The 16,614-nt window shown below is 37.2% G+C and overlaps 1 protein-coding gene across 1 annotated transcript; it reads left to right on the top strand.

Moving 5' to 3' along the window:
* The first annotated feature begins 10,230 nt into the window (after positions 1 to 10,230).
* On the top strand, positions 10,231 to 16,412 carry PTCHD4 (patched domain containing 4). Its single transcript, XM_017505168.2, has one exon. The coding sequence runs from the start codon at positions 10,330 to 10,332 to the stop codon at positions 11,860 to 11,862; it is 1,533 nt and encodes a 510-aa protein (XP_017360657.1). The 5' UTR covers positions 10,231 to 10,329; the 3' UTR covers positions 11,863 to 16,412.
* Positions 16,413 to 16,614: the final 202 nt, after the last annotated feature.

The raw sequence follows: 16,614 nt of genomic DNA, 5'->3' as shown, positions 1-16,614 counted from the left end.
ACCCTGTCTCTACTAAAAATACAAAAAATCAGCTGAGCATGGTGGCGCGTGCCTGTAATCCCAGCTACTCAGGAGGCTGAGGCAGGAGAATTGCCTGAACCCAGGAGGCGGAGGTTGCGGTGAGCTGAGATCGCGCCATTGCACTCCAGCCTGGGTAACAAGAGCGAAACTCTGTCTCAAAAAAATAAATAAATAAAAATAATAATAATAATAGTTATCTCAGTCATTATTATACCTAGAAGAGAGAATACCAGAGTAAGGGTAAGCTGTGACTGGTAAAGAAAACAGCAATTATTCCTACCACTTTTGACAGGAGGAGGTTTGGTTCATTTTATGTTTTGGACGTTTGTATTTTGTTAGGGCTCAGTTCTCATTATGGAGGGGTTTTGTTTTGTCTCGGTTCATCCTGGTCACAGAATGGCCTTGTTTGATGCTGTTTTGTGAGGTTGTCTGTGGTTGAGAAGATAATACTCAACACAGCTGGGAGTTCTAGACTAACTCCTGGCAGCACCAAGGCCTACTTGACAGCATCCAGCCCTCAGAGGCTGTGTTTCCTTCCTCAGTTTTTTGTTTTTTTTTTTTTTTTGGACAGAGTCTCACTCTGTCACCCAGGCTGAAGCGCAGTGACGTAATCTCAGCTCACTGCAACCTCCACCTCCCAGGTTCAAGCGATTCTTTCACCTCAGCCTCTCAAGTAGCTGGGATTACAGGCATATGCCACCACACCCAGTTGATTTTTGGAATTTTTTTTTTTTGGTAGAGACAGGGTCTCACTACATTAGCCAGGCTGGTCTCAAACTCCTGACCTCAAGTGATCCACCAGCCTTAGCCTACCAAAGTGCTAGTATTACAGGTGTGAGCCACTTGCCTGGTCCCATATATTCATTTTCTAAAACTTGAAAAGCATGGAAAGTACAGAGAAGAAAACTAAAAACTTCCTGATAGTGGCTGTTTAGCAGGGAAGGGGAGAGAGCAGGAAAGCAAGTGTGTGCTGGCTCTGCAGTGGTGCCTCAGCCTTTGGCAGCACCAAGGCCCTGCAGCAAGGAAAGCTGAAATAGAGCTCCAGGAATCCCCCCCAAAAAGCCAACTCAGCTGGGGCAGTAAAGACATCAGTAACCAAGCTGCATTCAGAAGCTGGCATTCCAAGTCCAGCGATTTGGAACGTTCTCCATGGCAGTCATCCTGCGGTTACCAGCGCTGTGCTTTTCCATTCAATGTAGCGCTTACTGTGTGCCAAGCACATGTACCAACTTATCTAAAATGCCTAACAACCCCATGAGATACATCTCATTGTCACCCTATTTTACAAATGAGGAAACAGAGACTTGGAGAAGCTTGCAAAAATGCCTGAGGTCACAGATCTACAAAGTAGGAGATAGGGGATTTAAACTCAAGCAGTCTGTTCTGGGGGAATGTGTTAATAACGATGACATCAAATAGTGTTACTTACCAAGTTTTGCCCACTTTGAGTATGAAAATCAAAACTGCCATAGTCAATAATTTTAGGACATTCCCGTCTCCTATCTCTATTGCTATTTCTCTTCTTGCTTTTTCTCTTTCTCCAAATATATATACATGTAACACAAATTTAGGTGTATTGACATATTTATACATATATATACAGACACACACACATATATACAGATGCACACAAACATACACTATATATGCATATCTGTGTTTATACATATACATATCTGTATGTGTATATAGGTGTATACATATACACACATATGTGTGTATATATACATATATATGTATGTATATATGTACACACGTGTAATATGTGTATGTATCTGTATATATGCACAAACACACACACATCTAAATATGTATGTATGCACTGAATTTTCCCTATGTAGAGCTACAAAATAAATTGTCAAAAATGACTCAACACAAACTCTGGATGAGACTGTATGTCTTTTATCTATACACTAAGATAGATATAAAATATATAACTGCTCTGAATATTATACCATGAGAATCTACTAAGTTTTATTTTTTCTTATTAGAGGCCTAATGAAATCCCATAACCTCCTGAGTGCTAAGGACTGAGTGTCTGTTCGTGCTCATAATTAAGTCTTCTTTCCCTTGCAATATTCTGCTTCTTTCGCTTTCTACTTCTGTTCTTTACTCTGACTCATTCTACACTGGGAGAGAAATATTTCGAGAAAAGTCGCTTCCTGCTTAAGGACAAGATGAAGCTAGACCCTCCCTCATTGTACAACATCATCAAAGGTTTCCAGGTAAAACCGTCATACACATCCCTGCCGTAGCAGCTTAGAAAATTCCTGTTGAACACCCTCTACCGTTTGTGGGCTAAATAAGAACAGTGGTAGAAGCACTGGCCATTGTATGAACTAAGCAACCTCTGGGGCTTATAAACTATTTACTTTAGGTGATACTTAACTAAAAGTAGTCAGTGTGCAAATAAACACTGATCTTCACCTCAAGGCTAGACATTATGGGGATTAGAAAATAGCTAAAGAGATCATCATTTCTCAGGCAGCAGGAGTGCCTTATGAACCCATCTCTACCCTGTAAAAGAAAAACTTAGAACAAATTCTTTCATTTCATATTACATTCTGTGTTAGACATCCATAGTCCTTAATCAGCCAAATTAATGAATAATATGCTAATTTCTCAATTAGGCATAATTGACATCTATTGCCACCTCTGCCAATGTGAACTGAACAGAGGAGGAAATGGGAGAAAAATTCAGAATCATTGGGTGACACTCAGCAAGTTTCCTTCTCAGTAAAACGAGGCAAATGATATCTATTTCATAAAAGTCATTGCTGAATATAAGGCAGTTAATAATTATTGTAAGAACGAATGATAATAAATAGTAACATTTCCATAAATTATATAAATAAGTTATATTAAATATATAATTCTATTAAAAATAATTACATAAAATATAATAAATATAAATTAATATATTAATATCAATTATACTTATTATTGTTAAGCTGATAAGTATCATTACAACAATAATTATTACAAGAAGAATGTGTTCAAATATCCTTAAAATTTCTACATGTAGATCATGGCCATTTCAGCTTTACAAACATTTATTAAGCATTTACCATAAACCAACAGTTAATAAACAAAAATGAAAAAGGCAAGTCCCTGACCTGGACAGTGAAGAGCTTCTGGACTGACTAAAAGATAGGCCCACCAATGGGCAATTTCAGTCTGGTGTATATTAAGGACTATGATTTGGATTGGAATACAAAGGAGAGGGCAAGCATAAAGTGTTAGAGACCCCACGTGCTCAAGTGGTGAGATTATGTTTGAGATCATCCTGTGGGAATGAGCCAGCTGAAGAGAAGGAACAAGGGATAAATGATCCCATATAATGCCAAAGAAGTGAACAAAGACTCAAAATACTGATTCATTATCCAGACTTTTTTTTCATCTGCTTTGATGGACTGAGTTTTCAGTTGACTGTGATTTTATTTTTTCATTCATTATTTATTTAGTTAGTTGGTATTGGGATGTCACAAGCAGAGGTGATTTTCACAAAGTTGTTGAAAGCGTAGCTCACCAAATGCAGAACTAACTGCTAAGGGAAAGTAGTAAGCTTTCCCTGAAACGGGTCATAAAAAGGAGTATTATTTTTAAACCTCTGTTTCTTATGTCTCTGATATCGGTGTCAAGCTTTCATGTCTTGATTAACATGATCGAGTGAAATCAGAGACCCACCAGTATGTCTTCTGAAAGCAAATGTAGAGAATTCTAATTCTGCTGATGAAAATAAACCAGAAACCCACAGATCATCCTTATTAAAGCAACATAGCAAAGAAAAACTCAGTAGAGAGTATTAATTGAGTCAGTTACAACTAGGTCCAGTTGAATTTGACCCTTGTTAAAAACTATTTTCTGTGGAATTATAGGTTTTGGAGAGATTGTGTGTAGGATTAAAATAGCAACTGTAAAAAATTATATTGGATTTATAGGAGAACAACATTGTTCTGAAAAAATAAAAAAAGAAAGAAAGAAAGAAATCTTGCGGGCACTGTGGCTCACACCTGTAATCCCAGCACCTTGGGAGTCCAAGGCAGGTGGATTACTTGAGGTTAGGAGTTTGAGACCAGCCTGACCAACATGGTATTTTGTATTTTCAGTATTTCTCTACTGAAAATACAAAAATCAGCGAAGTGTGGTGGCGGGTGCCTGTAATCTCAGTTACTCAGGAGGCTAAGACAGGAGAATTGCTTGAACGCAGGAAGCGGAGGTTGCAGGGAGCTGAGACAGCCTGAGTGGCAGAATGAGACTCCATCTCAAAAAAATAAGAAAAATTATCTTTAGACCTAACCATGTCACCACAGAATTTTCCTACAGCAATGTTAGATGCGATTACAATATGGAAGCTTACATTAGAAGAGTAGGAGTTTTGAAAAATGTTCTTAAAGGTAGGCTGGAACTGGTTCTCAGAGAAGATCCATCTTACTTTAGAAGTCAACTTTATTTGTTGGAGAATGATTACTGGAGGCTCAAGTGGAATTATAATCAGTACTGAGTGCTCCCCACCTCACGGAAGACTGATACCAGTTTTGTTCCATGACGATGTGTTTTTTAATTTAGAGCATTTAAATATTCACTCTGGCAGACCTGTACTACCATGACCATGAAGAGCCTTCATGATCTTTCTATTTCATATGGCTCAATTGCAAATAGCAGAACTTACCAAATCATTGTTAAATGGGAGTTAGCAAGCCGCCATGTATGTTTTCCTTAATGCTATACAACGCTCCCAGTTGTTTTCATTTGGAAAGAGGTGTCCCCATCAGCATCCCGTTAGGCTTGTGGAGTATTCAACACACACACACACACACACACACACACACACACACACACAGACACACACACACACACACACACGCACACATCTATTATTTCTATTCATCCCTCTCTTTGAATTTTTCTTCCAGTTTTTCCTTTGTCCAACTCTTTTTCACCCTTAAGAGTTCCCCCTCTTTTATTTCATAAAACTGTGCCAAAGGAAATATTAGTCATCTAATAATGTCCCAGGTGAATTACTTATTATATTATTCTAATACAGTGTGCAAATATATACTAATGTAACTCAGGGAAATCATGACCAAAGTGTGGCAGTCAGATTTGGGAGCATTAAATTAAAAATGTAGTTTGGACAATAGCTTAACCTGCTATCCCAGCGAGCTAATCTCTACTAAGGGAACAAAATAATAATTATAAACTTTAAATACACAACTATATTTTTATAGTTTACAAGTGTTTGTGTCTCTATTCATGTTATCCCACCAGCCTAGGCTGTCATTAGCATCATCTTCTGCCTAAACCTTCTGAAGCTTTCCCTGATTCCTCGGGGAGAATCAGCTGCATTTGCATAGTGCACAGCATACAGCCCTACTTAGTAAGAACAAAATCCCTCTTTATATGTTGGCTAAATGCATGTAAAATGAGTCCAGAACTTGAATGGAGTTGTTCTTAAAACAAGCTGTGGCCTCAGGTGAGAATTAAGGATTTTGGTGGGAAATTGGGACAGATGCAAAGAACAGTCAAGGCTGGGTACTGGGAAGTAATATAATATAGTTTCATCATCATTCAGTGGGGCGAGTCACATTTATATTTGATCCATGCATCATCATCCGAATTGATGGGTCACCAGTGTCTTTGGGGTGAACACTGGTGTATCAGTTTGAGGTGCATTATTTGAGTTGGATTAAGACTCTATGAGTAAGGGTGGAACTGCAGGGAATAAGATACTATTAAGAAAACCTAAAGAGAACGTTGGGGCTTCTTTCAAGTGAGTAGATGCTCAAAAAACAGCTCCAGCCTCAGAAAACCAAAGTGAAAAGTAAGAAACCAAGACAGAAAACAGTGCAGAGGTTGGAAAACAGGCTCTCCATGATTGACTGGCCTGCTGGATAGAGTAGCAAGAGTAATTCCAAATCCTAATTTTCAGCTGGTTGCAACCCAGTTCTTTGAATTAGTTATATAGGTAGTTACCAATCTGAAAAGATGGCTAGATAGATACATAGATAAATATATATATACATACATACACATATACATACATCCGCTTGGAAGATAAAAAAATAAATGACTGGAATAAATGCTTGAAGTTGTTACTAGCAGTTTTCTGTGTAGCGGGGTATGGAATAATTTGTTTCACCACTGTTTTTCATCTTCCCAAAGTGTTCTATGGAAATGTGTCCTGATTTTAAAATCAGAAACAGATAATTAAGTATGTGTGTGTATGAGTGTGTATACTATTTCTTTTTCTTTTGACTAAACCAGTAATTTTCAACTGAGGCCAAATTTGCCCCACAGGCAACATTTGGCAATGTCTGAAGAGATATTTGGTTGTTACAACTGTGGGCTGTGCAACTGGCATCTAGTTGGTAGCAGAATGGTGCTAAACATCCTCTAATGTTCATGGCAGTCCCAGACAACAAAAAATTATCCAGCCCAAAGTGTCAATAGTGCCAGGTTGGGAAACCAGGATTAAACAAATAAAAGCTTTATTAAATTTTTATCTCTATAAATGATTAATTTTACTGATACTATACACGGTTATTTCAGATTAATAGTTATTTTTAAATCTGAAATCCCAATAATATCTAGCATTTTAATATAGACATTCTATATGCATTAGCAAGAGCTTAAAATAAATAATTAAGCTGTTTTCACAATAGTATATTTTCTTGTTCTATGACAATAGAAGTAATAACTACAAAAAGAAAAATCACTCTGACATGTTCTCTTCTTAATTCATGCTCTTGCTTGTTTATTTTTAGAGAAGTATTGATGACTTTGTTACAAGTGACACTATAATTTTTTAGGCATATAGCCCTATTTTTAAAGCAGTTTCTTAGATGCTATAATCTTGGTTTCAGAATTACTTAAGTGAAAATTACCTTCTGGACTGACAGTTGTTGAAAAAGATTGTGTTTCATGTTTATCTTTATGTCTATATACTGGTTAGCAAAAGTTCTTATATAACAAACTCTAAATAAATATATATTGGGTTGAATGAAAGTCAATAGTGTGTAGCTCTTCTGGATACAATTGATATTTACATAGGTATAAAGATGTGTAATGAATTTTATAATAAGTAATAAAAAGATTCATTTTTGGAGCCATCTAGAATCAAGAATTACAGTTCATTTAATTCAATGAGAAGCTAATGGGTATCTTTTGGGCATCTATCACTTTATCAGATGTTCTGCAGAGTATAAAAGTAAGATAAAATGCATTCCCTAGCCTTGAAGAATTTGTAATCTAACCAAGAGATAGACCATATCTTGGAAAAACCATTTAATTCCAGGGCAAAACAGCATATGGTTGAGGGCCAAAATGAATGACTAATTAGTGCAATAAAAATTTAAGGAACTAAAATATATCTACATGACTGGGATCATTACAAATGGATTCATGGCAAAGAGGAGAATTGAACTGACCCTTAACAGACCAATGAATAGAATTTTAATATGACCAGAATTAGAGGAAAGTATTTTAAGGGACAAAAATAACATAAACAAAGCTAAGAAGATAAGACTAATCAGGAACGTGCACATAGGGCAGTGAAAGACAATTACCTTGGTTGGAGCAGGCAATAAATTTGAACTGCTAGTAAATGGCCAGATTACTGTGACAGTCAAATGAGTGAATATCAGTAGGAAATCCTGTAAAATATTTAAACATATGAGTGGGGTAAAACATGCTATCTCCAAATAAAGTTTGAAAATTGTGTTTTCAGTCTTGACCACATTTAAAGTGATTACCTAATCTAATATGGTTTAGTATCATCGTCCTCCACCTACAGACCTTTGTACTACATAAAGCAAAAATCTGGCCTACATAGTGTACCTAATGTTCCACATTAGGTCGCAAAAAAATGACCACTATCAAAGGCAAGCCAAATTTAGCTGTAGCTCCATATAGCCTTTCCCTTGTGACTACTAAGATAGCAGAAGTCCTCATTTCTGAAGAGAGGTGCTCCCGTTAAAGAATTATTTTAATTACCTTAACCTTTATTCTAACATTATATTTTAGTCAAGGGATTAATAGAGCAAGAACTGTATTCTGTCTCTTCAAGGAGTTTTGCAGAAGATAGGAATGAACGATTAGCATTGCTAAGAATCATTAGACTAAATTTAATACACATATGTTGAGCTCACGATAAAATGCAAGAAGTTCATTACTTCCAAATGAAAAAAAAAAAAAATGACTTCCACCTAAATGCAGGTTACATGACCCTTTCTACTTGTTAGGATACACTTATCTTTCCTGATTGGAGACCCATAAGAGACAGCTTTGAAGAATAAATAGGCTTCATATTTGAGGTAAAAAGAATTCCAATGCTTAGCTTCATTTAGTAACCATTAATAATTAACAGAAACTACCAAGAGGTTGGCCAATGTGTCTTTAAATGTCAGACATTTGCATCATATACATTTAAGTCTGTAAATACTAAAGTCAAATTATCTATGAAGCAAGAATCCTTAGGTCATCATAAAAGAGATTTTGGTAAATGTTAACTCACCTATGAAACGTTGGTTAGGAATAGATTCAGCTGCATGTTAACAGCCTTACCTACAATGGCTTAGCAGAATGGAGATTTGGTTTTTTAAAAAGAGAATTTCAAAAGGAGGCAGACAAAGACTCTTAGTGGTGGCTTCATTATGCCATTTCCAACAAAGTGCCCTCTGGATTTCTAACAAGCATCCTTAAATGACTTTCAGTTATATTGCATTGTCCAGAACTATCACATGGTTCACCACCTCTCGTTGAAAACTAGGCTAGGAAATAATATTTTTAAGTGTGTATATTGTAGTCTCAAATAAAAGAGAGAAGAGTTATATAGGTCAGCTAGCAAAAGCTCTCAGCAGTGCAAATTCAGAGCAATTGCAGTAAGACCCCAGCTATCATATCTTTGTTAAAGCACTACTAAGTAAACTGAGTCTGTAACACCTAACTCAAATATCTAAGTGCCACACAAAAGTCCATTTTCCAGGTTTTCATGAACTAGGTCATTTTGACCAGTAAATGACCTTTCAGCTATGTCTTTGTCTAATGGATTTCTTGGAGAACAGCCCAAGCACAGCTTGCATCCATTCACAGAAAAGGTTCCTATGTAGTATTGCTATGCCCACAAGGGCAAGAGTGATCTATGAAGATTTCCACTCACTCAGAAAGCTACCAATTGATATATTGTGTATGGTCATTGACAGGTCCAATTCAGGGAAGTGAAAAAAGGGGAAACTGCAAATATGGCACAATATCTTTGTTTTCCCAGCTGCTTTCTTCTTTTGCTAGTAAGAAAGTGTTAGTATCTTAAGCGCTGCGAAATTCCTCAAAATTGCAACTCAGTAGCTACCAGAGTCTGGCGCACAGTGGGTGTTCAAGTAATATGTCCTGAATAAGCATTTTGCTTACTTACTCTTATCAAAAGGTACACAAATGTTGGTTTAAAATAAGCATTCTTCATTCACTTTAATGAAACTGTCAAAAGCATTTAGTCAGCATCCATCTCACCTGAGTCAAAGCTCTATGAGAAGCCCCAAGGAAGTGCTTGCCAAGATTTTTCACCCTGAAGGTCTTGCTCTGGGTCTTTTATGTGACCTGAAAATTTTTTTCTTTTTTGACTCACATCCAGAGTTAATTAATCAAATCTCTGAAAATTGGCTTCTAAGCCATTTGGCCACCAAGCAGATTATCAACGTTACAAAATCAATTTAGAGCCATTTTTAAGTGTTTAACATACTTTCGTAATTTCCTAAATCAGCATATAAATCACCTTGAAATGAAAGTTAGGAACTGTCAGTCAATGATTCAGTTAGCCAAGCACTTGCCATGATGTTAAGGGACATTTGAAGGTGCACAAATAACAGCCCCAGCCCTCTACAACTTACTATCCATTTAGGAAGACAATATGTTTACAGGGGGAAAAATCATGTAATAATGTAACATTATATTTACAACTTGTCACATTCATAGACTGGACAATAAATATTTCAATTTTCCCAGAATATCAACAAATTTGGGTTTTGCTAAAGTGAAACAGGGACAGAATGTATCCTATATGTAAGTCAACTTTTGAGACCCTGATAGAAGGATCACGGTCCTTTTAACATTAGAGTATAAAATGCTATTTAGCATAGATAAACTATAAAGAATTCACCTGAGCCATAGGAGGAAGTAAAAATAATTATTCTTTTCTTTTTTTAAACATTAGGTCATGGAACTAAAGGAGTGTTTGAGCTTCTGTCTGGATGGCGGAGAACCAAAGAGAACTTGCCCTTCAAAGACAGGATAGCAGACGCCTATTCTGATGTGATGGTCACCTATACCATGACCAGCTCCCTGTACTTCATCACGTTTGGCATGGGTGCCAGTCCATTCACAAACATTGAGGCTGTGAAGGTCTTCTGTCAAAACATGTGTGTCTCCATTCTGTTGAACTACTTCTACATTTTCTCCTTCTTTGGCTCCTGTCTGGTCTTTGCTGGCCAACTAGAGCAAAACCGCTACCACAGCATCTTTTGCTGTAAGATCCCTTCTGCAGAATACCTGGATCGCAAACCTGTGTGGTTCCAGACAGTGATGAGTGATGGGCATCAACAGACCTCCCATCATGAGACAAACCCCTATCAGCACCACTTCATTCAGCACTTCCTCCGTGAACATTATAATGAATGGATTACCAACATATATGTGAAGCCATTTGTCGTCATCCTCTATCTCATTTATGCTTCCTTCTCCTTCATGGGGTGCTTACAGATCAGTGACGGAGCCAACATCATCAATCTACTAGCCAGTGATTCGCCAAGCATTTCCTATGCCATGGTTCAGCAGAAATATTTCAGCAACTATAGCCCTGTAATAGGATTCTATGTATATGAGCCCCTAGAGTACTGGAACAGCAGCGTCCAGGAGGACCTAAGAAGACTCTGTAGTGGATTCACTGCAGTCTCCTGGGTGGAGCAGTACTATCAGTTCCTGAAGGCCAGCAACATCAGTGCCAATAACAAAAGTGACTTCATTAGTGTCCTGCAAAGCTCATTTTTAAAAAAGCCAGAATTCCAGCATTTTCGAAATGATATCATCTTCTCCAAGGCAGGGGATGAAAACAACATCATTGCTTCTCGCTTGTATCTGGTGGCCAGGACTAGCAGAGACAAGCAGAAGGAAGTCATAGAAGTGTTGGAAAAGCTAAGGCCCCTATCCCTCTCAAAGAGCATCCGATTCATCGTGTTCAACCCCTCCTTTGTCTTCATGGACCATTACAGCTTGTCTGTCACAGTGCCTGTTCTGATTGCAGGCTTTGGTGTTCTCCTGGTGTTAATCCTGACTTTTTTCCTAGTGATCCACCCTCTGGGAAACTTCTGGCTAATTCTTAGCGTCACCTCAATTGAGCTGGGCGTTCTGGGCTTAATGACCTTATGGAACGTCGACATGGATTGCATTTCTATCTTGTGCCTTATCTACACCTTGAATTTCGCCATTGACCACTGTGCACCACTGCTTTACACATTTGTACTAGCAACTGAGCACACCCGAACACAATGTATAAAAAGCTCCCTGCAAGAGCATGGGACAGCCATTTTGCAAAATGTTACTTCTTTTCTTATTGGGTTAGTCCCCCTTCTATTTGTGCCTTCGAACCTGACCTTCACACTGTTCAAATGCTTGCTGCTCACTGGGGGTTGCACACTTCTGCACTGTTTTGTTATTTTACCTGTGTTCCTAACGTTTTTCCCCCCTTCCAAAAAGCACCACAAGAAAAAGAAACGTGCCAAGCGAAAGGAAAGAGAGGAAATTGAATGCATAGAAATTCAAGAGAACCCTGATCATGTCACCACAGTCTGAGGGGTATAGACCAATGGATTATTTTTCTTTTCCAGTATTGCACAACGATGCAGGGCAAGTAAAGCTCAGACCTCAGCTGCTTGGGCTGGCCAGGGGTAACAAGGCAAGTCAGACCAAGAATGCATTATTCATGACATGTCAGGGTGTCTGCTTCTTGGGGGGAAGAGGGAATAAAAAAGAAGGGAAAAGTTCTTTGCAATCTTGTTCTCTGCTGAAAACAAGTTTCTGCATGTAGTCTGAGAGTGCTTCCAAGGAATGGACGACTCAATAGAGTGTTAAGATAGCAGGCCAAAAGAACCAACTGCTTTTAAAAATAAAATGCTTAGGAGCAATGGAGAAGCAAGGAAAGGTGTCCTTCAAATAGGGGGAAAGACATAGGAAATGTCAAAATTGCCAAGGCACTTTTCATGTTTGTTTTTTGAACAGGTTGGTCAAAGGAAACCTATGCACTTGGGAAGTACATATTTAATACTGTCTAAACCAAAGGACTTCCCAATCCACTTTATGTGTACATATATATGTATATATCCCATATATACATATACTTAGATTTGTCTTTAGTGTACATTGACGTTTATGTGGAGGGAGGTGTCCATTTGCAGATAGGATGGTCTTTCCCTAGAAAGTCAAATCAACCTTAGCCAAATATATAGACTCATTAACAGCCATTCTAAATCAACCCAAGTGTCTCAGCAGTAAGTGTCATTCAACTGTGGGATGAGCAAAATAAACAGATGTGAGTTCATTAGATTATGCATATCATGTCATCATCAGTCATCTAGACTTTTGCTTTGGATGACTTAGCAAAAAAACACAAAAGGCATTTGAATTAATTACTACATGGACAAGGTTTACAGTTTCATATTAGAAATAAACAGTTGATATGGATTATCATTGGCTTTTACTGTATTTGGAAGGCAGATATGGCTGTTTTCAGTGAGTTCACCCAACTGCAAATGAGCACTTTACACAGATTATCCATACATGTGTCTAAAGGTGCACAAGTATGTGTATGTGAGTTGGGGTATTCCATAGTTATGCCATTCTTACTTTAGATAGGGAAAATAACTGCCATGGAATATGAATAATTAACATAGGAGAAAGGAGACATAACTAGGGACACTCATAGAGTGAAATAGAGTAAAATGGGTCATACCCACTCATCACACGCCATCTACTGGTTCTTAGTGTAAGGAAACTATTCTAATCCTATAAACTCTAGTATATTCCTTGCATTAGTATTTGGAACATAATCCAGGCCATGATCACCATAGTGGTGGCCACTGTACCAACTGCAGTATCATTTTGTAGCTTCTTACAATAGCGTTGCTCTTGCTCCCTGGAAAGTGCTCCTCAGCTGGCCCCTCCTAGGGTAATCACAGCTCTCCACAGGTGGCATATTAACTGTAACTGCTGCTGAATTCTTTCTCAAACAAAAGTACTGAGGTAAATGTTTTCCTTAAGTTAAAGTTTAAAACTACTCCCAAGCAGATGGACTCAGCCCGTTGGGGGCTTGCTTGGACTAACGCTGTGCTTCCTGTCACAGAAAATTACTAGAAAATGCCTTTTCCCATGCCAAGCAGTAACATAATTTATTTCCAGGTAGGACAGAATAAATGTCCAGTGATTACAAAATCTGCTAGTAAGCTCTTTTACCTAGAAGAAAGCTACTGTTTCCCATCAACTTTGTTTCTATATTTTAATCAAATTAATAATATCTAAAATAATGAAACTCCTTGACTCAATTATGCTCAGAAAAAAGAAACAAACCATTTCATTCTTGTTATCGTCTCTGGAAATGAAGTTGGTAAACTAATGAAGTTACAAAACAAGTGTACTTAGACATATAGCTTTCCAGAATATAAAAGGGAAAGGGAACAGTCCCTAAAATGAAAACATTTAAGCAGCATTTTATTTATTAAATGGAGTTTGCTTTGTTTTGCCTTGAGGTAATTGGGTTTCAACAGGAAATGATCTATGTCTTCTCCATTGTGTCAATTTGAGTGCAATATCTATAGATTTCATAACCAGAGGGTTATTGTTTTTATGTTATTTGTAAAATCATGTCACAAATATCCCTAGCCTTTGGCCTCAAGAACTGCTGAGCTAGAATGAACTGGTATTTGGTATGAGTAGCCTCCAGACCATGATCTCATATCTGAAATAGAAGTTTCTGAGATTTCTGGTTTGGGTTTTGATTTTTTGGGGGGTGAGGGTTTTGTGGTGGGGGTACCGGGAGATGGAGAATTCCTCTTACAGATTACCCATCATTTTTAAAGATTTCTATTTTTTGGCATCCCTTGCAAAACATGGGAGATAATTGCTTAGAAAGTTCATTATCTATCATTCCTTTTCTTCCCATTGTGTGCCGCGCTCCACTCATTCACCTATTTTTTAAAAGACTGGCTATTGGGTTAGTTTTTTATTGGTTCCTATAGACCATTCCACATGCAAAGAAGATTGACAGCCTGATTTACAGAGAAAGAATCAAACACGCCGGTTGTCAAACGCATGTGGAGGAAATGGCATATCCTGCAAAACGACCAGGCAGTGCTAATGTTACGTTTCCATTCAGATAGTCTCTATTTGGATAGGGAAAAATGGTTCTTTTTTTTTTTTTTAGTGTATGTCTTCAAGAATCAATGTGTCTAAGACAAATATGAATTTCTCATTGTTTGAGTGACTAGAGGGCATTTTAGAAGGAACATTATCTTTTCCAGGACACAGTAGTTCTCTTTAGTGAACTGTAGCAATAATTTACTGAAATGGAATCCTTTGTTCTGGAAGAGTTAATATACCACCTAAAATGCCTTAATTCAGTCCTAGGAAGAAGTAATTTAATACTAAGAAGAATCTAACAGAGCATCATCTGACCTCCACACCTCACTGTGAAACAGATATTTTCAAGAATTCCATTTCCTGAATGCTAAGATACATCCCAAGATAAGAGATCATGATTTGCAGGTCACCCCCAATCTCAACTTTTTTGGTAGTTTGTGTGCACCTCTCTCTAGTTTTTCAAGTTTACACTCATTATTTTGTTCATTTGTAAAGTACTAATGCCATTCAAATTAGGAACTTATCTATTGTCAGCAGATGACCAGTCAACTCCTAGAAGAGGAGAAATGTGTGGGAAATATGTCAGCTTTGTGTAATATTTTATTTAATTGAAATATGTATGGCCTTAAAGTAAGAAGTTTGAAAAAAACACTCCTTTTCTGTATTTAAACTGGAATGTGGATTTATTTCCTTCCATCAGAATTTAAATTTGAATTAGAACGTACCATGTGAGTTCCACTCTCTTTGATGTTATAAACTTCAAAAAGGTATTCACCTAAATTACATAAAGAGATCAACTAAAAGTTAGATTCTTAACTCCTTATGGTTAAAGGTAATCATATGTTAGACCAGGCTTAATTCTTTTTAATGAAAGTTATGTTTAGATATTTTCCCATGAATTCTTGCAGTGACTATAAACCTCTTTGAAGGTTGTGCATAAGTATTCTATGAAAGAACTACTCTCCTCTGTCGTTGTATCATGTTAGTCGCTCTTTCCTATTTGATTCCCATTTATTTCCACAGAATTTAGATTTTTTACCTTGTGAGGTGAGAGGAATAATGATGACAAGTGAAGTTTTATGATGCTATTATAGTTCTTCTTGAATGTTGAATTCAAGAGAGTAAAAGCTTTGTCCATTTTGTAATTATCTATTGCACTTTCCCATAATAAGCTAATCCTTCTTGGCTTGTGGTTAGAGCTAGGGATTAACTATTGCCATTCAGAATTACATGTATTTTTATAAGTTAACTATAAATATCATAATTACAGTCACATATTTTTATGACCAAATAGTTATGAATGCACGGCACTATGCATGCATCGTTATTAATAGTATGTAGATTATTAAAGACACAATTTTCAGAGTTATTGCAACTTTTATTAAAATTCTTGCATCATCTATCCATAAATGCCTCATGGCTTTTGGTCCCAAGGGCCTAAAGTCCGCAGAAAGTTCCATTCCAAGGTAAGCAATTTAAGAATTGCCTTCCCTGGGTATCAGTAGCAGCCACCTCTTCTAGAATGGCCTTTGGAAAATCCCAGAAGCCAAATCTGGCTTCCAGGTAAAGGGCCTACCATATTCTGTATTGGTTAGTAAATAAATATACTTTTTTTGTCTTGTCTTTGCTAATCTTATGATGAATCAGGGAATATAATGCCTTGAGAATGGCATTTAGATACTGTCAGAGATTGGAGAATTCAATGATTTGCTCGACATCCTACCAGAGGAATCTTTCTGTTCAGTCTGGTTTGCTGGTGTCTGCGAATGGTATTAGCAACCTTTGCAAAAAATGAATCTGAAAACAGTTACTTATTTTTAAAAAGCCTCAGAAGCACTTTTCTTCCCTTTAAAAAAAAAAAGGTTTAGCTTTTTCTGGATTACCAAAATTTTATAACAACTTTATAACATTGACACAAAACATATTTATGGCTGAATTGGTATGCCCTTGATATCTCCCCACCTTCAATCTCAATATAAAATTGAACATCATCACTGTGGTGCAGACCTTTACACTAATATTTTTAAGCAATGATCTACAGATATATTGTATAGGGAAAAATCAAATTTTTTACTACTTTGCCTGCAATGATATTAACCCAAATGAAAGCAGCAAAATCGTAAGTGAAAGCAACGAAGCCTCATTGCATGAGATCCATCAGGGTAGAGACTGTGTATGGGTATAGTCGCAGTA

This window comes from Cebus imitator, unplaced genomic scaffold (genome assembly GCF_001604975.1).
Source record: "Cebus imitator isolate Cc_AM_T3 unplaced genomic scaffold, Cebus_imitator-1.0 Scaffold334, whole genome shotgun sequence".
Classification (NCBI taxonomy): domain Eukaryota; kingdom Metazoa; phylum Chordata; class Mammalia; order Primates; family Cebidae; genus Cebus; species Cebus imitator.
This window is presented reverse-complemented; position numbering and strand designations above follow the sequence as displayed.

Bases quoted from the DNA above. Each gene is read 5' to 3' on its own strand.
- PTCHD4 (XM_017505168.2), top strand. From the start codon at position 10,330: ATGGTCACCTATACCATGACCAGCTCCCTGTACTTCATCACGTTTGGC.